The following is a 24665-nucleotide window of genomic DNA, read 5'->3' as shown; positions in this document are numbered from 1 at the left end:
CGAGAGGTTAAATGCTTTTACAAGGCAGTGAAATCTTTTTTTATGCTGCAAAACAATGGAACTGTACATGGTAGCCTATTTGATATATGTGCAGCTGTTTTTAACCCTATATCCATCTGTTTATTTGTTTGTTTGTTTTTTGATCGACCCATTATTTTACAACTGAATTATTTGAGTTTTCAAGCTATTTTTTCCAGTATAGCTGTTGGCTTTGTTTGGCACACTTTCTTAATCCGTTTCAGTCTCATGGTTTGATGGCGTTAGGAATGTGCACACAGTCAGCCATCAGACAAAAAGCCCTTCCACAGTCACTCTTCTAATCCTGCACACACGTTACATAAAGCGGCCATCCATCCAACCCCACGTCAGGCAGAGAAACAACTAAAGCCGCTTTTTGTGGGGTTATAAACTTCAGCTGCATGACCAGACTGAACTCCATCACCATGATCTTCATCTTGGACTTGCTGCTGTTTCTCATCGATGTGACCTACTCTATCATGTGCGCCGTGACGCGCGCCTTCCTCCATCCCCGCTTGAAGAGCGTTGATGGGGAGCTGTGTCTGATCACCGGAGCCGGGGGGGTTCTGGGTCGACTTTTCGCCCTGGAGTTTGCCAAAGAAGGGGCACACCTCGTCTTGTGGGACTGCAACACAGGTGCAAACGAACAGACCGCAGAACTGGCCCGGGAGCTGGGTGTGGATGTGCGCACCTACACCGTGGACCTGTCCAAGCGCCAGAACATCTATGAGGCAGCGGAGCGGGTGAGAGCGGAGGTCGGGGATGTGTCCATCCTGGTCAACAATGCTGGAGTGGTGGCCGGACGGAGGCTGCTGGACTGTCCTGACGAGCTTCTGGAGAGGACTCTACTGGTCAACTGTCATGCGCTATTTTGGGTAATCCTTCTTACGTCTTTTGTGCGTGAAACTGTGAAACTTGACTCAGAGTAAACACAGCCTGACATGGATTATGTAAGTGTCTCACTGGTGGCTCAGTTTAGCGTTAGAGTGAAGGGATCAGAGCAGTGCGTACAGCCTGGGTTAGTACAGCATGTTCTGATTCTAAGATAAAGTCCAATTAATTAGGTTCTGCCTGATATATAAACAGAAAGCTGCAATTAAAATTCGCTTCATATACCCAAAAGAGTAAGGTGGTTACCAAGTCATTCATTAAACATGTGATTTTACTCCTCAATTTCCTAATTTTAACTAAATTAACAGAGCAAACTGATTGTGTCAAGGGAAAATAAGAGCTGAAGGCACGGAGAGGAGGGGAGTATTAGGCCTAATGGGTTTTTCACATCAGAAATATGAACCTGTGTAAATCACTTTTTTTTCCTAAGCTCCAAACAGCCATTGCTGTTTCTGATGTCTAATAGATTCACTCACTCAAGATTTTTTTATGTAATCATAAGGAGTTAACTATTTGAGTCACTTATTTATTTTAACTTATTTATATAATAGTTTTAATTTTCTACTTTTAGTCTTATAGCCAGTAAAGCTCCAAATTTCAGAATTAGAGTCTAAATATAAAACTAGAGGAGCAGGATCCAGAGCCGGTTTGACCCTGAGTTGGTTTAGGTGCATTTAGTTTTCAGCCACTCTCCAGAGACCATTGGTCCCTGCCTTGAACAACTCTTTGAAAAGTTCCTGGAACCACCATTGAGAGCATACATATACGTATATATAGTGGCTTGGCAGGAAAATGCATGGAGTGAGACAGACAAGAGATGCTTATACAGTCTACAGATCCGTGAGGCATGTATAAGTCATAAGATCTTCCACCCCATCCAATACAATGAATTGCAAGACAGAAAATTGAGATACTAAAAAGTTTGTCCCTATCTGCTGTTTCATGTATGCACCCAATACCTGCAAGGGGCTTATTTCTAATGAATTGCTGCATAAATGCTGCATGGAGCTGATCAGCCGATGTTAGTGTTCAGGAAATCAGGTTCCTCCATCATTGGCCTGCAGTTATATTTGTCTCTCATTTTCCAACTAGCAGATGTGGGGTTTCTGTCCAGTGTTGCACAATAGCAAAACACCTCATCAAACATGTCTGACAGAAAGCAACTGATAACACAGCACCCCAGTTACCAGAGGCATACCCAGAAAATTTTATTAGGGGTGGCCAGTCAATAACCAATGTACACTCAGGGGTGGCTGAGAACGGATAGGCGCCAGAACCTCACAGTCAATCTACACTGTTCCAACAGGAACGAGCACAACTTCCATATTATCTAAATAAAGACAAACTATACTTTCCTACAGCCTTTCCTAACAAAGACACGTATATTAAAACATCATGATGTCTAAATAAGAGGTATAGTGGACAAAACTTCTGGGGTGAACATCTTTAACATTGTTATTACTTACCTAATTTTATCACATTTTTTTTTCTGCATAAAATGTATTAATATTTATACGTACTAATATCTACATTAAAAGGATTTTCTAAGTTATTGTTAAAGTAGTTATTTATCTATGACTAGATGACTTGCATAGACACATAATTTTCTCTTTACCCCATATAACATCAAATTTAGTTCTAAAAAGGGCATGAATTCTGTATATTTCAACTTTAATGTTAGTATTTTCATATGCATAATTAACCACAGCACTTTAGTTGTCAGGTAATTGTTAATATTAAAAAATGTAAATGCTTAAGTTTGAACATTCCCCTTAAAGGGGAACACTGTTTTTTTACATTAGCCCCTTGATTTTAAGTTATTACATCATGTTCTACTTACCCATATTAGTTTTGTTCCATTTGGAGCTGTTCTGAAGATATTCTGTTTTGTAATCCAAGAAACGTCTTCCTATGGGCAACGAGTTGAAGGCACAAACTAAACTGCTCATAATTTATTATTTATGGTACGCCAGCATTCATAACATGTAGGCTTTTAGCCCCCTGGCATTACTAGGTGACATTTAAGAGATTCCTCACCACATTTTTTAAAGTTTTAATCACAAAATTATCTATCCTGAACAGATGACAAAAGCCTTCTTGCCACAAATGAAATCAAGGAACCATGGCCACATTGTCACCATTGCAAGCGCACTTGGACTGTTCACCACAGCATGTGTAGAGGTATGTGGCACGACACCCATTACCCCCCTCCCCAAAATAAAGCCTAACCATTATAAAAGCACACCAAGGGGCCTGAACAGTTCTACTCTCTTGCAGGATTACTGTGCCAGTAAGTTTGGTGCTGTCGGTTTCCACGAATCACTAGCACATGAACTGCGAGCAGAAAACAACGATGGCATCAAAACCACTTTAGTGTGCCCCTACATTGTTGACACAGGGATGTTTGCAGGCTGTGAGATCAGGTGAGATGCTGCGGGACATCTTTCAGCCCATCTGACAGGTTGCATTACAACTTTTTTTTTTTTTTGCAAACCTTCCAGGAAAGAGATTCAGAGTTTGATTCCTCCACTTGAGCCTCTCTATACGGTGCAGCAGTCCATGAAAGCCATATTAGGAGAGCAAGAGATGGTCTGCATTCCTCGTATCATGTACATCCCCTTCATCGCAAGAGCGTGAGTAGGCTACTTATTAGACATGAGAAACGGCCACGGCCATTTGGATTAAATATTGACTTGAATCGTATATTTTACAGGGTGCTGCCTTGGGAGGCCAACGTTGTGACGTATCGCTTCATGGGAGGCGATAGGTGTATGCTGCCATTCATCAAGAACACTGAGACGAAGACATCAAATGGCCACATGAAATCCTCCTGAGTCTTTGTGTTTTTGAATGGAATTAAGTAAATGCCAAGGATTTTGTTGTAATTTTGTTTTATGATAGTTTCCTATTAAAGGTGTATATAAAGATTTAAAATACATTTAGCAGAAACTTGGTCTTTTTCAAAAAAAAAAAAAAATCTTAACTTTATTTTAAATAGATTTTCTCAGACTGTACTTCCTAAGGAGTATCAGGTCCTTCAGTGTTTGCAGCAAGATGTTACATATCTTGTATAAGTCTATTGTGAAGAGTGTGATCACTTCTGGCATTTTCTGCTGGGGTAATGGCATTAGAGCAAATTACTGAAAGAAGCTCAACTCCTCAAGAACTCCTCTAGAACCTCTGGAGATGATTTTACAATGAATAAGTCATAAAATGAAGAACATTTTGGATACAGTGTGCATCCTCTTCAGAATGTGTTACACAACAACAGTCTTTATACAAGCTGGAGGATCCTTCCTGCCTGCAGGTATGCACATCTAGAACTCTGTAAAAAACCACATCACATTTTCCTCTGGGACCAATGTGTGTTTGAATTGAATATCTTCTGCTGGTGATGACCTGCTTTACAGCTATCTACTAGGATTTGTTTCAGCATGTTATGCTTCCTTCTCCTGACAAAAGGTTATGTAGATTATTTAATTTTCCAGTAGAAGCTGATAGCCACCTACGCTGGCAAGGGTACCAAAACTGGTTCCCGTGGTGTTACCGTCTGAACAGTGAACTGGCATGAACCTTAGAAAAGCTAAAATGAGCTAAAGCACAGTTTGGAAGCAACATGGCCTTTCTTTAAACTTCAGCAGAACCAAAGGATGATCTGAATGTCTCACTGCATTTCTGATTTAAATCATGTAAAAGGATGGAGTGCTTTTTAGAAGCTTGGCATTTCAGTTTAAAAATATGTTTAGGATCGTTATGAAATATCGTAATAAATTGAATTTTGGGTTTTCATTATGTCAGCCAATAATCAACCCTAACCCAAGAAATTTGGGCTTGTAAAATTTCAGCAATGGTTTCACTTAACGACATTTCGAAGATTTTGACTACCTTTAATATTCCTAATTTTATTGAACCAGTAAACATACAGGTTGTATTTTCACGTTATGGTGCAATAAGACATTTTTCCTCAAAAGATGCTTGACTTATACACAAGACTAAAAACTGAATTATTGGTTAAATAGAATACAAAGCAGATTACTTCAAAAATATTTTTATAATAAAGTTGAATAAGAACCCAGTTTAGAAGTAAAACAGCACTAGTGACAGATGTACACAAGTGTGTCTCTTTATTCACATGGACAAAGTGTTGAAAACAAAAGCACAAGACTGCAACAAATCGGAGGAACACATGCAGAACCAATGCCAACCAACAAAACTGTTAATAAGGAAATCTCTTCACTTCTGTTCTAATACTCTTCAATTCAAATGTGTTATGTTACCAGTGCATGGACACCAACCTAAATTCCTGTTGGCATTACCAAAGAGGATAAATTTTGCTTTGCCACCATTTGGTCGTCTTTAAAAACACTTAAAACGTTTTCTTATGAAAAGACCTCCCATTTTCAGGCAAAATCCTGCTGTTTATTTTTTAATCCATCATGGAGTCATGATCTCAGCTGTAACTGATCTGTGAGCTGACTAGGGCTAACTGTGTCTGCAGCATTTGCATAGTCATTCGCATCTTTATTTTAAACCAGCTGCACATTCGCTGCCTGCAAATATCCCTGCAGGAACTTCAGGGCATCCGCATTCAGACTGGTGCTCAGCATGGAGGGAACCTGTGCCAAAAACAGACACAAGGGGGCAACATTTGCATTAATTGTCATACATGATGCACTTCAGAAATAGCTTTTCTTACTTCCAGTAGAGGATTCCTACATATTTTACTATCTAAAAATGACATAGTGGTCCAAATTTTCAAGTCCTTTGTTCAGTTTAAAATATGAAATATTCAGTGACCTGGGTGGGCTAAATTGGGTTACTTTGTTCGGGTCAATTTTTTGTATATTATTTAATGCCTGTGTTTGGCAAATGCATTTTTGTATTCACAGACTGTATGTGTAAAAGGACAAAAAAAACAACAACAAAGACAATGATTAAAATATGAAATATTAATGATCAAAGTATGAGAACCATTTTATTCCTAAAATATGAATCCACACATTAAGTTTCAAATATGAAAAAAAAAAAAAGAAAGCGAGGAAGGAGGGCACATGGAGGAAAAAAGAATGGACAACAGGATGGAAGAAAGATGGAGGTAAATATAAGACAAATGGTATCAGGAAAAAAGAAAGGAAGGCTGCAAGAAAGAAAAAGACAGGAAGGAGGAATCACCCAGAGGGAATGTGGATACCCTAGGTAGAGAGAAGAAAACAGATCCAATAGTTATCTGGAAATTATAATAATTAGTATTCACAGCTTCCTGTTGGAGGGAAACACCCACACTGACGGTGCTAAAGGTCACAAAGGGTTAAAGGAATCGATGTGATATAGCAAGAAGAATCATAGACAATGAACTGGAACATACCCTTCCAGGACAGGCAGTTGAAAGCTTGTGAAGCGACTGGGCCAACAGGATCTTTGGGTTGCCAACCGCATCTCCAATTGGATCGTGTTCCTTCCTTCCAGCGAAGGCGAGCTGTGAGAAGGCCGTCTGATAGCCTGGGGCGTCTTCTATGTCGATGAAGTGCTCGTCGTCTGGGATGCTGTCATCTTCTGGTAACTCAAACAGGCCAATAAGAGCCTGGAGCAGAGGGGTCCTAAGCAAATATGTTCAAAATGAGCCATTTTAATAGTTCAATACGCTGTTTTTCCTGGAATCTGTCTTTAGTACACAACAAAAAAGTAACTCACTATAACTAAGACACTTTCTGATAATATGCCCAGTGGCAGGAGGGAGGGGGATTTGACCATGTTAGGATGCAACATGGTGTTATATTTGTGCCACTAACCAGAGGGCAAAAATCTTTGTGAATAATCTATCAATCTATGTGCATCTCACACACGCTCCCTCATCAAGTCTTCTGAGCGAACAAGCTGACAGCAGCAGCAGCCGCCAAGCCTAATGTTAGTGAACTGCTCAAAACTTAAGCCGGGCATACATTGTGTGACATTTTCAATTGCTGCACGCAGCTACAGCTCAAAATGTACGATGAAACAGCAGGGTTTAAAAGTTCACAGATCATGATATATTTTCTCACACTGTGCAGCCCGACGCACTGATGCGATCTACCTGCTCACATTGCACTTCCAAAAACCACACGTCAGAAACAGCGCCAAGAGATGGTGCTGGTTGCATTAGTCAATCTGAAAGAACTCGCTTGTATGCATGTGCACAGTGCTTTAGGTTCTGGTAAATCGACTCGTAGACGCTAGTAGCTCTGCTTCCAACAGCAGAATTTGTCCACGAAGACCTCACGACGGCCGATTGAATTTCAAACATGTTTGATTTGCTCCTGACCTTCTGATTCCTGATCGGGTGGTTGTGAGAGGCTAATCGCCCCTCGTTAACCCCTGTATACTACGCGAAGCAGGACGCAAGATGAGCCTGAAACCCTGCCCAAAGAATTCTCGCCCAACTGGAGAATCAGCCTAAAATAGGCAAAAAAATAAAAATAAAAAAATTCATACAGTGTATAACCGGCTTTAGAAGAAAACAAAAAAAACCCCTCTTAAATCATGAATAAAGATGACCTTTTTTTTTAGTAATTTTAAGATAACAGTAAATTCAACATGTTTACAAAAGGCACAAAACTGATTATATACTTTTCTTTTTGTCTGACCTATTCCTGGTGAATCCATTAATAAAAGCAGTTCAGTGTGATGAACAGTAAAGTTACATTACTGTATACTGCGCTGCAGTGACATACCCATTTAGTTCATGAAGTTTTGTGTTAAAGAACTTTAAAGGATCCATTTATAGTAAAAATACATTTAGATGGATTTATACTGAAACTAACAATGCGACAAAATTAAAAGTCAAAATCTCTAAACAAATGGATTTGTGTTGGTCATAAAAGTTTTATTAAGGTTTCCATTTAAATTCTTAAAGGGGACATCAGAGGACTAGATCACTGGGATGACAGCTATAATTCAAGGTACACTTTAGTCGAAGCAAGCTCTTACCATAGCTTTGTGTACTCTGTATCCATCATGGCGGGGCACTCCGTGAGGATTTTTATAATGCCTACAGCACAGATCTTCTTCTCCACTGCTCCAGACACCTTCTGAACCTCTGGAATAATGATTTTCTCCAACACCATCCCAAACATTCTGCAGATCAAAAAGGTTAAAATAGTCAAATGCAAAAACGTATCAATTCAGTCAAATAAAAACTATACAAAATCGAGATACTACAATTCAGCATTTTACCGCTATAATCACGGGGCAGATTTTATTTTGAAATCCGGCATACAGAATAACAGTTACTAACAGCACATTTCAAAAAGCAGTATTTATGTGTAAAATGTAAGATTAGCACTGCTTTAAAGTGACCAATTGTTTATATTGTAAAAAAAGAAAAAGTTACGTACTTTGTCTGAATGCTGTCGAAGATCTCCTGAAGTGCAATGGCTCCATATTTGGCACAATATAAGTTCACAAACACCAAAAAACCTTTGAGGACAGAAACAAAAATATTTATTTTAGGTTGCATTACGAACATCTTCGATTAAAAGAAATAAATGAAATGATCTAGATCACTGCTGTACAGTTAATATCAATTACATTCAGCTGAGGCACCTCTAAATTACTGAAACTTAAGTCAGTCCAAAACAATGAAACTCAAAAGTGGCTTAGAAATTTTACTTAAGTCTTTTTCCTTTTCTTTTAAATGTAAACCTTTTTAATACTTAAGAGCTGAAAATATGGTTTTGTGTTTATATTTCAGCGTTTGTCTTTTTTCTGTGATGAGAATCTCCTTTTTTAGTGGGATGTTGTTATTCACGCATTTGCTAGGCTAACCGTTAACATTTATTAAAAATGCTATACTAGTTTTGACACAATGCACTTCTTTTTAGGTAACCTTGGTTCCCAAAGAGTTTCATAAAAACTGTTATATTCAAATAAAATCAAATAACTCCAGTCTTCTATTACTGCTAAAACTATTATTGTAGTGTTCACCTTTTTTTTTATTTCCATGTATTATGCAGGGTAACAAATTAAGTGTTCTAAATGCATTTTCATATTTTTTTGCACATTTTATCGCATTACAAAAGTTTGATGGAAACAAAATGTAAATCAATACATTTCTCAAAAAAGTTTTTACATTGCTTGTGATGATTTGTGATTTATTTAAGATAGTACTTTTTCGACAAATATGTTTCAGTGAACATGTCACATTAATTGATCAACTGTTTCCACTGCTGGAATCCTACCCTGAACGCCAGCGTTAGAGCCACACTTCTCTCCTGACATCTCTAGATGGCATGTACATCATTTACACATTCTGATGTGATCAAGTAAAACTTAAAACCTCCTGTTCTGCAGTCTGTGCTCGTCTAACCACCTCTGCTTCCTGTGCATTACAGCCAACTGTAACTTCAATATACAACTACATTACGCTTACCATCACTTTTCTCCAGTGGAACACTATTGCATTTAAATATTCACATATCAAGTAAAACACATTTTGCATTTTTTTCAGCTTTTTAAAATTCTCATGAAATTTGGATGGAAACCTGGCTTGTGTGATAAAGCTCTGTTGCATCACACCTTAAACCTCTTCATACTTTAAAGTTAGAGGCACATTTAAAAGCATGTAGGAATTAAAGTGTATCAAATTGTAAACTACAGCAGACAGTCGGATCAACTAGTAACCAAGCTCACGCTCCCGTTGAGCAGCGTGTCAGAGGACATCAAGGTTGCCCGGGCTAGAGAAGTCCTTCTCTACAGAGACTTCACTGATGGGAAGGTGTCTTCAGCAGGGATAGAGGTCCGCACTGGAAGGAAGTGGCGTGCCAAGGACGCAGTGGAAAGAGCCGAGGCGAGGCTGCGTCACAGCACCATGGTGGGTACAGTGGCCACAGGGCGGGCAGGGCTGGGCAGCAACCCGAAGCCCTGCTACAGCAGAGTGACAGGGAAGGACAGGCGTAAACTCATCCAAGAGGAGGTTTGGGCAGAGGTGGAAGAAGCTCGCTTCAGCAGGGTGGTGGGCATGAGCAAGCAGGGGGCCTGGACCAAGTGGGAGCACGTTTCCAGCCGTAAGATCACCTGGACTGATGTATGGAGGGCGGAGCCACATCATTTCAGGTTCCTCGTCCAAGCGGTGTATGATGTCCTCCCAAGCCCCACTAACCTGTTCACCTGGGGCCTGATAGAATCACCTGCGTGTCAGCTCTGCCAGAGGAAAGGGTCTCTTGAGCACATCCTAAGCTGCTGCCCAAAGGCCCTGGGAGATGGCAGCTACCGCTGGCGCCATGACCAGGTCCTGCGGGCAATAGCAGATACCATCTGCACTGGCATAAACACCAGCAAGAGTCAACCTCTAAGCAGGAGCATGATTGCCTTTGTTCGAGCAGGGGAGAAACTGCAACCCTCCAAGAAGACCCAAGGGGCCCTGCTCACGACAGCAAGGGACTGGCAGCTCTTGGTCGATCTGGGGAGGCAGTTGAGATTCCCGGATTACATCGCAGCCATGACACTCCGCCCAGACATGGTGCTGTCATCAACTTCCACCAGGCAGGTTGTGCTGCTTGAACTAACTGTTCCTTGGGAGGACAGAATAGAGGAAGCCTAGGAGAGGAAGAGGGCTAAATACACAGAACTTGTGGCTGAGTGCCGGAGGAATGTCTGGAAGACCTGCTGTGAGCCTATTGAAGTGGGCTGCAGGGGCTTCGCAGGCAGATCTCTACACCGGGTCCTTGGACTCCTAGGGATTTGCGGTCTGCAGAGACGAAGAGCAACCAAGAACATCTTGGAAGCAGCTGAAAAGGCTTCACGGTGGCTCTGGTTGAGGAAGGGGGAGGCGTGGCATTGTGTGCTCCCTGGACACAAGTCGGGGAACTGATGACCCCCGGCTGGGTTGCCCGAGTGAGGGTGTATGACTAAGACCCGAAACACCCAGTGATCTCGGGAGAGTCACTGAAGATGTGTCCAGGTTGCACCACTAGATGTATTACAATCCTAATTGGTACTAGAGTGAAAGGTACACAGTAGCATGCAAAGCTATTTTATTGTACGTTCTGGGATTTCAAACATAGCAAATCACTGCATACAGTGAGTACAATAAGTATTGGAACAATTCCACCAACTCTGTTTGGAGAAAGAAGTAAGAATAGTACCATCCCAAGAACAACATGAATACTGCGAAGAATGGGGGTCATAGCATCAAAAAATTATCATGCTTTGGGTAATTTTTTCTGCACATGGGACGGGTGACCGCACTATATCAATGAGAGGATGACCGGGGCAACATATTGCGAGATTTTGTGGAACAACCTCCTTCCCTCAGGCACAGCATTGAAGATGGGTCTAGGCTGGGTCTTCCCCTTTGATAATTAATCAAAGCACACAGCAGACATGTTCACAAGTCATTTTTTGCAAGTCCAAGTCAAGTCTCAAGTCTTGAGAGCTCAAGTCCAAGTCAAGTCTCAAGTCGCAATAATCAATTAATCGCACAAAAAATTCTAATCACTTGATTAATTTTAAAAAGTGCAATAATTTTTGTGCTTGCTTGTTTCTCCTTGTGTTTTCATCTCCGTCACGGAGACGGTATAGCTTAAAGGTCGCTATTATATCTATGGAATTATCATTATCTTGAACTGCTAAATGAAAAATACAATTAAAAAAAGCACACACAAAATTTTTTTCCAGATAAATTTAACATTTTCTTACAGTATTTCCTGACATTTGTGGTTACAACTTTTTCTAGTTTTAGCAGTAAATGTCTGCTCTTTTATTGAAAATGAGGACTGTGGAAAAAAAAACAATCACAATCCTGCCGTCCACGTAATGTTGCGTCAGTGACGTCAGTGTGTTGCACAGGGAAAAATATGATTTATGGTTTTCTTTCATTTTAATGTTAGTTTTATGCTTTGCATGTTTGGAGAGGAAGATATTTGTTTTTCTTTGTATTTTCTTCTTAAGCTTTGCATGTTTGGATGTTTCTTTTTTATATGATTGTTTTCCTTTATTTTAGACTTTTGAATTTTTCCTGCATGTTGGGTTGTTTTGGTTTGTTTTTCCCTTGTGACAATCCATGCGCACTGGACTGAAGTATTTGTCTGAGGAGGCGGAGTGCATTAATTGCGCTGCGTAATTGCTGCGCTCAGTTGTGAGCAAGGGATGATTAAAGCAGACAGAAAAGAAAGGAGAAGTAGAACGGAATCTGCAGGTGACAGACACGGACGCGCTGCTGGGGAAGATGCAGGCGGGATCCGTGCGCACTGATGGCCCAGTAAGGAGTATTAGGGCAGAGGAGGAACCTCGCCTGTAAGTAGCGCTCCCCCTCGCTTAAAGCATAAACAGTATATCTTCCGACAGGGTTTTGGCGCGTGGATGCTGGCGTTCTCCTTGCTTCTCTTTTTAGCTGGATCGGTCTGGAAAGGGGTGTGGCACGCCAGGGAGTGGAACAGTGCTGGAGCGCCGCAGAGTCTGTGGATCAGCCAGTGGGTGCTGCAGGCTGTTCACTCGCGCACCAGAAGCAGCATAACAAGCGGAGCCCAACTTCCAGCCTCTGATTTTTAAGGAAAATTCTTGAATTTTAGGTTTTATCAGGAGAAGAAAAGGACTGTTTTATTATGCCACTTTTGCTGTGGCTTTTTGTATAAATTAAACACTTGAACTTGAGTGCTTCACGGTTTGGGTCTTTGAGTTTTCTTCTGTGTGCGAGTAAGGCGAGCGGCGATCAGTCAAGTTAGTAAAACAAAAAACACTTGAATAAGTGTTTTTACACTGGAATAAAATATTGTTCACAAGTTGGAAATCACGAGTCTCAGTCGAGTCTGAAGTCCTTTAAATGCAAGTCTAAGTCGAGTCTGAAGTCATTAAATATGCGACTTAAGTGCGACTCGAGTACGAGTCACAAACTCGAGTCCCCATCTCTGGCACACAGCCAGGATAACCAAGGAGTGGCTCTGGAAGAAGCATATCAAGGTTCTGGTATGGCCTGGCCAGTCTACAGACCTAAACCCTATTGAGAATCTTTGGAGGGAGCTTAAACTCAATGTTTCTCAGCGAAAGCCCAGAAACCTGACTGATCTAGAGAAGATGTGTGTGGAGGAGTGGGTGAAAATCCCTTCTGCAGTGTTTGCAAACATTAACTGTGATTTTCTCAGGTGTTTAAATACTTATTTGCAGCTGTATCATAAAGATAGTTTAAAAAAATACATTTTGATTTCAGGAATTTTTTTTTTTTTTAGATTATGTCCCTCACAGTGGACAGGCAACAACAATGACAATTTCAGACCTGTCTGTGATTTCCAAGAGGGAGAACTGGCAAAATAGAAGGGTTTTCAAGAACTTATTTTCCTCACTGTATAGCTGTTCAAATTGCCATTATAATAAAAGTTAGAAAATATAAAAATCTAAGAAAATGGCATTGACAATCCAGACACTCACTTTTAATAAACTTTGTAGTTTTAGAGTTCTGGAGCCGCTGGAAGAGCAAGATAAAGATCTGTCTCCTGTACTGAGTGATGGACTCCCTGGAAAAGCAACACAAAAACATTTGAGTAACAAAAACCATTCTGCTTATTATGTTAGGAATTAAAAGCGGATCAAAGAACCCTGGGAGGCTTACGGGGGCATGTTCTCTATGATGCTGTTGAGGAGATAAAATCCCTGATGGTCATTGGCCTTGGAGGCAATGAGCTTCTGGAAAACTCCAAGCAATCCAGGCTGAGATGGAAAAGTGCGAGAATAAGTGGAATAGAGAAACTTTAGTATACATCTACAATCAACTAAATATAAACAGCATTTTCCTTCTTAGAGTTTGGTCCATATGCCTTTAACAAAAACATGGCAGGCAAATGGATAAAAAAAAAAAAAAAAATTCTAGAAGCTACTTACAATTTTGTCAGCTGCTGAAGTAGCGATAGCTGCCCCTCCCTTCTCTAGGTAAGCTTGCAGCAGACGCACAAGAGGAGGTATATTCCCCGTGCGTTCCCACAGTATGGGCTGGAGCAGGTGGGGGAACAAAGCCATGTAGGAAGCAGGAATAGAGTTGGAGTGGATCTCAAGGAGAAGAGACATCACCTGGAACACATATGGAAGAAACTCTACAAAAGACACAAACAAGAGTCAGTCCCCTTATTTCATTAACACATCACGAACATCAGGAGGGTTTGACGCACAACTAAAATACCTTGAACGTCGTTCTGAAGGATTTCTGTAAAGACGGGGAAAAGAGCCTCCTCAAAGCTGCTAACTGTGGCGGGGTTAGCCTTGCAGGTGATGCGCACAGACAGGCACAGAGACTCAAACAGGTAGTGATTAAAATGAGGCTTGCTGGGATTCTGGGAGAAAGAAAACAAACAAACCCATAATTGAGACAAATAACCCAGAGGAAATGTGACAAATCTATTTCTACTCAAAAAAAAAAAAAAAAAAAAAAAAAAAAAACTGTTACCTTGCTGACCAAGAGGAGTTTATGAGTGAGCTGACCAATCAGAGAGGGAATGTAAGGAACTATGGCCTCCTGGAGCAGGGAGAAGCTGCGCATGATGGCTTCAGAGATGAAGGCAAACAAACTTTAGTTTGCTGTTAACTTTCAACTTATAACACAGAGGAAAGAAACAGATGATTACCTTTCATGATATACTCATTTTCTGCAGAACCAGGAAGACTCAGTGCTTTGAAGAGGTTGGTGAGCAGCTGCTCAGTAAAAGGTGCCATCTCTGCTGAAGTGATACTAAAAGAAGATTTACGTTAGAAATCTCCCAGTCCCAGCTAAGAAAATGCACACTGAAAGAATACTGTGAAAATGATTAACTAGAAAGTATTCAATCATTGTCCTTTTAAGCCAAGATGGTGGAAATACTAAAAATGTTACAGTCTGCCTAGTTAAGAACATCATATTGCACCAACTGGGGTGTGAATCGGTTCCTCTTTATTGTTTGAAACTTACAGTGTTGCGTTATTGGGGCCTCTCATTGTGAACAGCCTCTCCAATGCATGCGCAGCATAAGTGTGTTCAACTGTGCTCTCCGCCTGCAGGTGTGTTATCAGGAGAGGAACTGCCTGCAGCAACTGCTCCTTAGGAAGCTGGAGGGAAGGAAAGGAGGAATCTTAAAGTGAGGAATTCAATTTTCATTTAAAACACTAAACAAGTTATGGAGAAACAGAGGTTTCATACCTGACTTCGGAAGATCATAACATACTTGATTGCATCCGCCTTCAGCACAGGGAACTCGTTAACTGCAGGGAGATTATAAACATGATTGAGCTTTTTCAAAATAATCATTTTTAACACATCAGTATTTAATTATTCAAATAATTGCTTCTGCTACAATCCTTCCAAGTTGATATGGTAGTTACTTTATCAAGACCCGTAGTCCCATAATGGCCCATTGTTAATGTACAGTAGTAGCCCTTTATTCCCAAATGGGATGGGTTACACTCTGAATCAAATTTTATTCTGATGCATTATTACCACAGGAAGCTAGAAGACCGCTGCAAGATTAAAAACGTAAGCCTCACTTTTATAATCTGGTTAACTGCAATAGAATTATGCGACAGTTTTTTTTTTTTTTGAGAGAAGTCTATCCCCAGCCCTGCTTTGCTAATTAAAGCAATAAAAACACCAGGTAAATATTACAGTGCATACTAATGTTGGCTTGAAATGTAAGGCAGCATATGTTTTCACTCCATGAACTACAACAGATCAATACAAGTCGATCAGTGCATCAAACACACAGAGTTCTACTGGTGTATAGGGCTGCGGATATCGATCCTTTTAGTAATCCAGGGCTGAAACAATTAATCTGATTAATCAATTATTGAAAGAATCAACTAATTTTGTAATCGATCAATCGTTAAAAAGAGTATAGAGACTTCGAAACATGCTTTTAGCTGACAGACGATCCACTTGAAGCAGTATATGCTTTATCCAAAACTCGTCAAGTGGAAAAGTTTTAGTTTCACCTGGTTTAATTACGTAAAAAGTCTTCTTTAAGGAAGTTTGGCTGTCCGATTAGTAACAGATTCATCTAAAAATAATCAACAGGTTTATTCTGGTTCATTCTATTTATAAAAAGTTATCACCATTTGTATAAGTTGTAAATGGAATATAAGCAATATAAAATACATATACCTATTCATGTAATACAAAAATAGCATAAATATTTTTTTTTTTTTTACATAAGTTTTGTCCTAATGGCTGGTGTAAATAGGTTATCCTTTCAGCAAATGGCATCTTTTAGAGTCATTAATATAGGTAAAGATTTTACGATCAAGTTGGCTGACTGTTACTTTAATATTTAATCACAATAACCAAATTCATTTCCTAAGCCCTCCTTATGTGCATCAATCCAGCATTGGTCTCCAGCCTCTGAAAGGTTTATTAGAAACTACTTAATTGGGACCTTAAGATATGCAACAGGTGCTGCTCTGCATAACCTGAAGGAAGACACTTCTAATATGCTCCTTAAAAATGTAAATAGTAATGAAATAATACATTATAGCAAACTATGGCCTAAATCATATTATTGGTCATGAAATCAGTGTCAGTTTAGTGATTTTAAATGTCCAGCAGGTGTCAGCATTCAGTGACACAGCATCGATATGGTGTATATACACTATATTGCCAAAAGTATTTGCTCACCTGCCTTGACTCACATATGAGCTTAAGTGACATCCCGTTCCTAATCCATAGGGTTCAATATGACGTCGGTCCACCCTTTGCAGCTAGAACAGCTTCAACTCTTCTGGGAAGGCTGTCCACAAGGTTTAGGAGTGTGTTTATGGGAATTTTTGACCATTCTTCCAGAAGCGCATTTGTGAGGTCGCACACTGATGTTGGACGAGAAGGCCTGGCTCTCAGTCTCCGCTCTAATTCATCCCAAAGGTGTTCTATCGGGTTGAGGTCAGGACTCTGTGCAGGCCAGTCAAGTTCATCCACACCAGACTCTGTCATCCATGTCTTTATGGACCTTGCTTTGTGCACTGGTGCACAGTCATGTTGGAAGAGGAAGGGGCCAGCTCCAAACTGTTCCCACAAAGTTGGGAGCATGGAATTGTCCAAAATGTCTTGGTATGCTGAAGCATTCAGAGTTCCTTTCACTGGAACTAAGGGGCCAAGCCCAGCTCCTGAAAAACAACCCCACACCATAATCCCCCCTCCACCAAACTTTACACTTGGCACAATGCAGTCAGACAAGTACCGTTCTCCTGGCAACCGCCAAACCCAGACCCGTCCATCAGATTGCCAGATGGAGAAGCGCGATTCGTCACTCCAGAGAACGCGTCTCCACTGCTCTAGAGTCCAGTGGCGGCGTGCTTTACACCACCGCATCCGACGCTTTGCATTGCACTTGGTGATGTATGGCTTGGATGCAGCTGCTCGACCATGGAAACCCATTCCATGAAGCTCTCTGCGCACTGTTCTTGAGCTAATCTGAAGGCCACATGAAGTTTGGAGGTCTGTAGTGATTGACTCTGCAGAAAGTTGGCGACCTCTTCGCACTATGCGCGTCAGCATCCGCTGACCCCGCTCCGTCAGTTTACGTGGCCTACCACTTCGTGGCTGAGTTGCTGTCGTTCCCAAACACTTCCATTTTCTTATAATACAGCTGACAGTTGACTGTGGAATATTTAGGAGCGAGGAAATTTCACGACTGGATTTGTTGCACAGGTGGCATCCTATCACAGTTCCACGCTGGAATTCACTGAGCTCCTGAGAGCGACCCATTCTTTCACAAATGTTTGTAAAAACAGTCTGCATGCCTAGGTGCTTGAATTTATACACCTGTGGCCATGGAAGTGATTGGAACACCTGATTCCAATAATTTGGATGGGTGAGCAAATACTTTTGGCAATATAGTGTATGTCTGAATGCTTCATGACGCCTCATGAACCAGTCACTTATTTCAACATAACCCAACAAGAAAATTCTTTGTCGTTCCAAACATCAAAAGGAGTCTTACCATTGGATGATTTTAAATCGGGAAGAATATGGTTCACAAAGAATTCAGTCAGATTCACCAGTTCATTGGCTTGTGTAATTCCATGCTGTTAAAATACAAACAAAAATGTAAACAAATCAACAAAGCATAATGAACCCTTTAAAACTTCCAGGACTTTTGTTCACCTTCTGCGTCTGGGCTTTGGATGCCAGCGATGTGACCAGATAGATGGCTGCATCTTTGTGTTTCCAGTTCTGCCCGGGGTTCTTAGCATATTCTGTAAGCATCGAGTTCACATAGCCAGAGAAGATGGCTGTGACTGGCCCCTCAAAAAACTTACAGAGGCCCCTCACCAAGTCGCATGCTGCCCTGCGGCGAGTGTCAATGTCTGAAGGAAACAAACAAAGAGGTTTCTTTTTAACCAGAGGCATTAATACATAAATATGATGACCCAACAGCAAATAAAGTTAGCATCTTTTAAATGGAATCCTCTAAATAAATTAGCATCGTTTATGTGCATTACTATACTGTCTAAAATCATTGAAAATACCAAATGTTAATATTGTCATAAAGATTAGTTATTTAAACAATCTCAAATTTACCAGATCCCTCAAGATCTCTCCGGATGTATTCCTCAGAGTTATCTTCAAAAGCCTCCTCATCTGCACCTGTAGTTAGACAGACAGCAATCTGGTTAGTGCCACTAAAGAGCAAAACACGGATCAGACCTCAGAACAGCAGAGGACATCTGAGCGCTTACTTCTGAACTCCATGTTGGGCACAATGACCTTCTCACAGATGCTGGTGAGTGTGTTCTGGTCCTCGAACAGATGCTTGTAGTGCGGCCTTTCACAAACTGATGCTAAAAACTGGATAGCATTGCTTACAAGCTGGGGAGGAGGTGGGAGTATTGTTATTGGTTTGTGCAAACAGTATAATTTAATATATATATCTATAAATTGTAGTAGAAATAAAAATCCCACTGGTCTCACCAGGTCATATTTGACTTCCTGGCCGGTGGAGACCAGAAGGCCCCAGATTGCAGTAACAAAGCGTGGCAGGTACGGCTGAAACTCCTCATCGTACTTTTGAGCGTAAAGAGCCGCGTTGTCACAGATCTGAGACTTCAGCAGCTCCAGGAGACCAGCCTCCTCTTCATCCTAAGTCAAATAATTTAACATTTATAATAAAAAAATAAAAAAATACATGCTTCCTGCAGTAATGGAGGACAACGCACATCTGTTTGTAAAAGCTTATTGTCCAGAGTCAGAAGGCCGTGAAAGTTGGTCATCCAGGTTTCCATATTATCCTCAAAGAACTCTGGAAGGTCCTGTTGTAATAAAGTAGAGTTCAGTTACACACAGGTGGTTATGAATAACACTGCTTAGATCTATAACCTGCATGCTTCATTCTAATTGCCAAGAACTTCCAAATAATATTAAGCAAAATTCTTCAAACCCTTAAAATTTTTTTTTTTTTTTTTAACCATAAAGTTAATTGACAAATATAGTTTTTTGTGTTATTTCTTGGAATTTTATAAAAATGCCCCACACAAAGCAATGCATAATTGTGAAGATTAAGTAAAAGGACAAGTATTCATTTGACAAACATAAATCTGACTGGTGTGGCCTTTATCTCTATTCCAAAGAGACCCCTTGTATTTCACTACGAGTCATGATGGGACAAGGCAAACATGTTTCTTTCAGGGGGTGAACACACCATCCCCATCCTGAAATAAGGTGGTGGGAGCATCATGTATGGAGGTGCTCAAAGTAGTAAGCCTGTTGAACCCTGCAAGAGACTTTAAACTGGACAAGAGATTCCCTAAACACACAGTTGGGTTATTGTATGGGTTGTTTTATTGTATTTTATTATTTATTATATTTTATTATTAAAAAAAAGAAAAGAAAAACTGAAATATTAGAACTGTAAATATACAGTCATATGTTTATATTACTGTTTTTTTAATGCTTTTACTGTTAAGGCTGCACTTTAAAAAAAATGAAATTGTCTAGAGAGCTGGTTTTAACAAAATTCTTGTTTACAGTAAATACAAAATGACAAAATAAATCTGTCCAAGTCTAAGTCAGTTAGAAAGCACAATAGACTTACACTGTGTATTTACTTAGAAATGTGTATTTAATTAGAATAGAAAAAAAAAAAAAACACACTAAGAATTTAAAAAGTTTTTTTTTTTACTCTCGAAGGATGTAGAGCTAGTAGAGTCGCACCTAAAAACCTAGTTTCTACAGTATCCCTTTAATTACTTCTCCCAATTAGGCCTCACTTTTAATTTTTTCATCACATCAGATCTCAATGGAATCCAGTGGTTGTAGCATGACAAAATATAAAAAGTTAAAGGCATACATATACTTTTGCAAGGTAGAACGTTTTTATATAAGGCCAAGACAAAAGTAAGTTTATTAAAAACAATTAAGGTTTTCAGAAGAAAAGGCCTTTTTCTGCAAACAGCTCTTGATATAAAGATATCAAAGTTGTGGAATGAACACAACACAACTGACCTGGAAGTTAAGACTGTAGAAAAGCTTTGAAATGAGTGTTAGGGATGAAAAGAGGACCTTTAGGGCACTGACATCATTGGCGTGAGTTTGACACAAGTCAATAGTGGCCTGAAACGATGAGAGAAACAGTTATGACCACTTTTTAAAACATGCGATTTGTTTTGGAGAAAGCTGCTCAACAGAGAGCTCCTGACCTTGAAGAGCTCTGTCAACGGAAGGGCAAATGTGTCCAGTACAAGTTTAATTTCAGTCCAAAGCTCATTAGACTTAAACTCATGGCGGTACCTTCAAAGCAAAAATCTTTCATTTTATAATTTTCAACAAAGAGCATCCTTTATTAAAACTGTTATTTAGGAAGAAAAAGCCCAACCTCTTAAAAAGAGAATGTGCAGTACGGAGAACTCCATTGATGATGTGGAAATCTCCACTTCTGAAGCGGGTCACCATCTCTGTCAGGAGGTCCGGCCATTTTTGTGGAAAGTCTTCCCTTCCTATGATGCTGATGGCATCACTCAGCTGAATATTTAGATCAGGAACAAAAGCACCAACATCATTGACTGAAGAGGTTTAGATTAGATATTAGCTTCAATATTAGGGAACCGCTTACCTGTTTCTGAATCTGTTCTGGGCTGCTCAGCATCAAATTTATAATATTTGCTTTGATCGCCGTCCTGTCAGCGTCTGAAATTTTGTTTGGTTCATCCTCAACCTTGGAGAAATATAAAAATATTCTGAATTATGTGTTTGAATGCATATTTAACTGTAACATTATATTAAAGATTACTGTTAGTGTGTGTGTCCTAATCAGAGCAATTGTCTTCTTTTCTAATATAAGAAGCAAGCAACACAACCCAAGTGCTATCTGTTTTAGCTGGTGACCTTAGCTTTGTACTTCCACCTATAAGCTGTGGCACATTTGACTCACGATTCTCCAGTTCCTTTTTATGTAGTTTTTGAACGTAACAGCAGCACAGACACGGATTACATTGTCTTGAGACTTCTCCAGTAAAGTGAGGAGTAATAACGGGTAGTTCTGGTTTCCTTCCACCGACTCCAGAAACTTTTCAGCTGAGAAAAGGAACAAACAGCAATGAAAGCAGATTAGATGACAGAGTGCTTACACCTTTAAGAAATCATAGGTGGGTTATGGGTTTTAAAGTCAAACACAAAGTTAGAAACATTTGGATTTTAGAGTAACTAACAGACTGTTTTACTGGTCAAAAGAAACACTGGATAAGTTCAACATTTGACAATATTGTACAAAGGAGGGAGTCACTGATACTTATGCAGCATTATGATTACATTTGGCTGATGTCACATCCACTCTTCTGCACTAATTCAAACTATATCTCTGAGAAAAAGTCACCTAATCAGTAAATGTGAATATTTAAGTTGTAGGGAAGCGCCTGTTCCAACGGTTGCAGTTGTGAATTCTCCCGAGTGATGCACGACTACACGCGTAAATACGAATTAAATGTGACTGGTCAATTATAAAGGGAGTGGGATTGTTGTGGCGGAAGGTTTGTTTGGTTGTGGCTGGTGTCTCAGAAGCATCTTGCTAACCAGTTTGCAACTTAGTGCTAGTAGGTTCCCAATGACAAATTACACTGGAACGCTATGGACAGCAGAAACATGCAAGAGGAGGGGAGTCTTGTGTCGGAGGTCGTGGATGAGTCTCCTCCGTCATACATTTTTTATTTAGAAGAGGAAAGTGGGGACGAAGATGCTGTGGAATCGGACACCAGAGCGGCAGAAGCTTGGTTTGGTGTAGAAGGCTTATAGCCGTACATGTTTGAGCCCTTGCCTCGCAACAATGCCAGTGTTAGCTCTACGCCTGCTGAAGACACAGACGTCCATCCCCGTGAACACTGTGACGTAACTCAATGGTAAAATAAATGATTCTTATTTCAACCGTCTTATTTTTCATTTCAACCTAAGCGTATATTAGCTGCAACATATGAATCAAGATGCTATGACCGAAAGAATTTGATTGACAGATGACCGTTGATATATAATTGGCCGAATTTAGGTGTACAGGCTGACATATAACTAACTGGCCTGCATAAGATAACAGAAGTACAGATTTTAAGACAGGTTTTTTCTTTTTTTTTTTTTTTAATAGAAATTAAAATTTTTTTTGGGACAATGGGGTTTGATAAAGAGTACATTTATGTACATATTTAAGCCAGAATGATCTAAAATTTAAATATGACTTCCCTACAACTTTAAAGTAAATATTTCACAGAAATGCCCCCCACAGACACCACTTTAGTCCTACCTGGACGCCTAACTGTTGGATCTGGGTTCAATGTTTTCCTTAAGTACTCAGTCAGGGTTTGCAGGTTACCGTCATTCAGTTCCATGCTTACAAGCTAAGGGAAAAAAAGAACTATTAGTATCTTCACATAGGTACCCTGGAAATAAAACACAGAAGCATCCATAATTTCCGTTACTGACAGCAAGGAAAAAATGTCACCGTATTTGGTTCTCTGGTACCATTTTGTGATCATCATGAAAGCAATAATTACACTTAGAGTTATCAAAGTTATCAGTTCCACCTCTTAATTTCTGTCATGTTTCCGTTTTTTCCTGTATCTTTCTTCAAACTTTGTGAGCCGATACAGTTAGCACATATATCTAATAGAACATAACATATGGCAAAAATGCTGTAATAGTATATTAATCAACTGAAAATGTAGTGCTATGAAACCAATCATATGTTAAATATGTGCAATTCTGACACTTTCAAAACATTAACAGAAACAAACCAGGAGAAGAAAAACAATGACTTGCCAGTTATAATCAGAGGTACCCTTGTTTGTTAAATGCTCAATCTAATTTTTAAGTAAACCACCAAATTGATTGTTAAATGCTTTACATTTGCCTTCTTTTCGTAAGTTAGAACTGTTTATTTCTTTCTATGGTATTTTCAATAAAAATATATTGTTGCTTCCTCATTTTTTACACAGGTAGAAATAAAATGTTGGTAATATAGTGCAGAGAAAAATGAAGGACGAGAAGAAAACAATTGCTTTAAACCAGTATTGAAACATATGGAGACAATAGGAAGCGGTGCACATCTGGAAGCATAGGACCCTAAAAGTAGGTTGAAAGGACCCAAGTTCTTTAAGTGCAATTAGAGGGAGAGGGGGTATGAATAATGTTTTACTTCTTCATACCCCTTTTCAGACAATTTACATGAATTACTCCTCTGGCTGTATATAATCGACAGATTTATTTGGTGGAGGGTTTGTTTCTATTTATGTTGAGGTGAATTTAATTAGTTTGGAAATTGGTGTTTGGTTGATTAATTTGTTGCTTGTCAATTTGTCCATTTGAAATAAATTTCAATTCATTCAGTCAAATGCTTGCAGTCTGCAGGGTGCAGCAAGCAGAACCTGCCTTATCAATCTGTCAATATTTAAACTACCATATAAAATAGCTTGCAAAATATATTTTATTTCTTTTTATGAGGGGCGAAGTTGGAAATGTCACTTTCTATTAAATCTCTGCAGTGCAAAAGCAGAGCTGGTGTATAATCTTGACACACCATGTGCAGTTCATTGCTCAATCGGTCCAGCTGTTTGATGGATTAATACCCAGGTCACTTTGAGGTCATCCTTATATTTTTAAATAGCAAACAAGGCTAACCTGGCTACATCGTGTCACACTAATATTAGTTTCGTCTATGAGGTGTACAAAATAACTAGCCAACATGCTAAACGTTTGAAGATTAAATATACGCACATGGCCCTGAAAATACAGGGTCGTGTGCAAAGATCAAGTGTAAATAAAACGTATATTTTAAATACCCAACAACCTATACATTTAAAACTTTCCATTTCTGATGGAACCGATGGATATCCAGACTCCAGCTACTAGACCCATCCTGGGCTAATATTAGCTCTAGCGTGCTAATGCACCGGTTGCTAACCATAAAGTTAGCTATAACCAACATAAAAACAAAATAATACTCCTAAACAATTTTAGGAATGCCAAGATGAGTCACAGTTACCTTACCCAAATATATGTTGGGACCATTAAAACGGGACGTCTTACCGTTATAGAACTTTGTTAAACGGGGATGGGACCTAAAGCCACCACAGACCGTACAGACGTGCTCGCCGTAGCAGCTTTCAAACGTAACTGCGCGGCCAATATTGCGCATGCGCAGATGAGTAATGGAAATTGTGACTCTTTTCTGTGATCCAGAGCGTTTGGCTTGAATCGCTGAAGATCCGACTCTCTGAGCTTCAAAACAGCTCGTCTATTAAGAATAGCTCTAGCTCTACAAATTCAATAATGCTAAATGATAAAAAAAAAAAAATGTTCTCAA

The 24665-nt window shown here is 39.7% G+C and overlaps 2 protein-coding genes across 2 annotated transcripts; one reads left to right on the top strand and one right to left on the bottom strand.

Moving 5' to 3' along the window:
• Nucleotides 1-313: 313 nt before the first annotated feature.
• On the top strand, nt 314-3784 carry LOC119780070 (retinol dehydrogenase 10). The gene is made up of 5 exons (XM_038279966.1): nt 314-893; nt 2992-3090; nt 3187-3332; nt 3411-3542; nt 3623-3784. The coding sequence occupies exons 1-5, from the start codon at nt 420-422 to the stop codon at nt 3741-3743; spliced, it is 972 nt and encodes a 323-aa protein (XP_038135894.1). The 5' UTR covers nt 314-419; the 3' UTR covers nt 3744-3784.
• A 1425-nt stretch (nt 3785-5209) lies between these two features.
• cse1l (CSE1 chromosome segregation 1-like (yeast)) lies at nt 5210-24489 on the bottom strand. Its single transcript, XM_038279965.1, has 25 exons — nt 24389-24489; nt 22608-22701; nt 21255-21397; nt 20937-21038; nt 20700-20845; nt 20524-20614; nt 20330-20437; nt 19045-19137; nt 18800-18967; nt 18568-18697; nt 18410-18475; nt 17993-18195; nt 17829-17913; nt 15041-15102; nt 14813-14949; nt 14493-14596; nt 14315-14412; nt 14051-14201; nt 13756-13964; nt 13487-13584; nt 13306-13391; nt 8280-8361; nt 7873-8019; nt 6275-6506; nt 5210-5525 (listed from the first exon to the last, which is right to left on the bottom strand). Exons 2-25 carry the CDS (start codon nt 22690-22692, stop codon nt 5436-5438), a joined length of 2916 nt encoding a protein of 971 aa, XP_038135893.1. The 5' UTR covers nt 22693-22701; nt 24389-24489; the 3' UTR covers nt 5210-5435.
• Between the last annotated feature and the right edge of the window lie 176 nt (nt 24490-24665).

Source organism: Cyprinodon tularosa, unplaced genomic scaffold (assembly GCF_016077235.1).
Source record: "Cyprinodon tularosa strain WSP-4 unplaced genomic scaffold, ASM1607723v1 ctg154, whole genome shotgun sequence".
Taxonomy (NCBI): domain Eukaryota; kingdom Metazoa; phylum Chordata; class Actinopteri; order Cyprinodontiformes; family Cyprinodontidae; genus Cyprinodon; species Cyprinodon tularosa.
The sequence above is the reverse complement of the archived record's forward strand: the minus strand, read 5'-3'. Positions and strand labels throughout refer to the sequence as shown.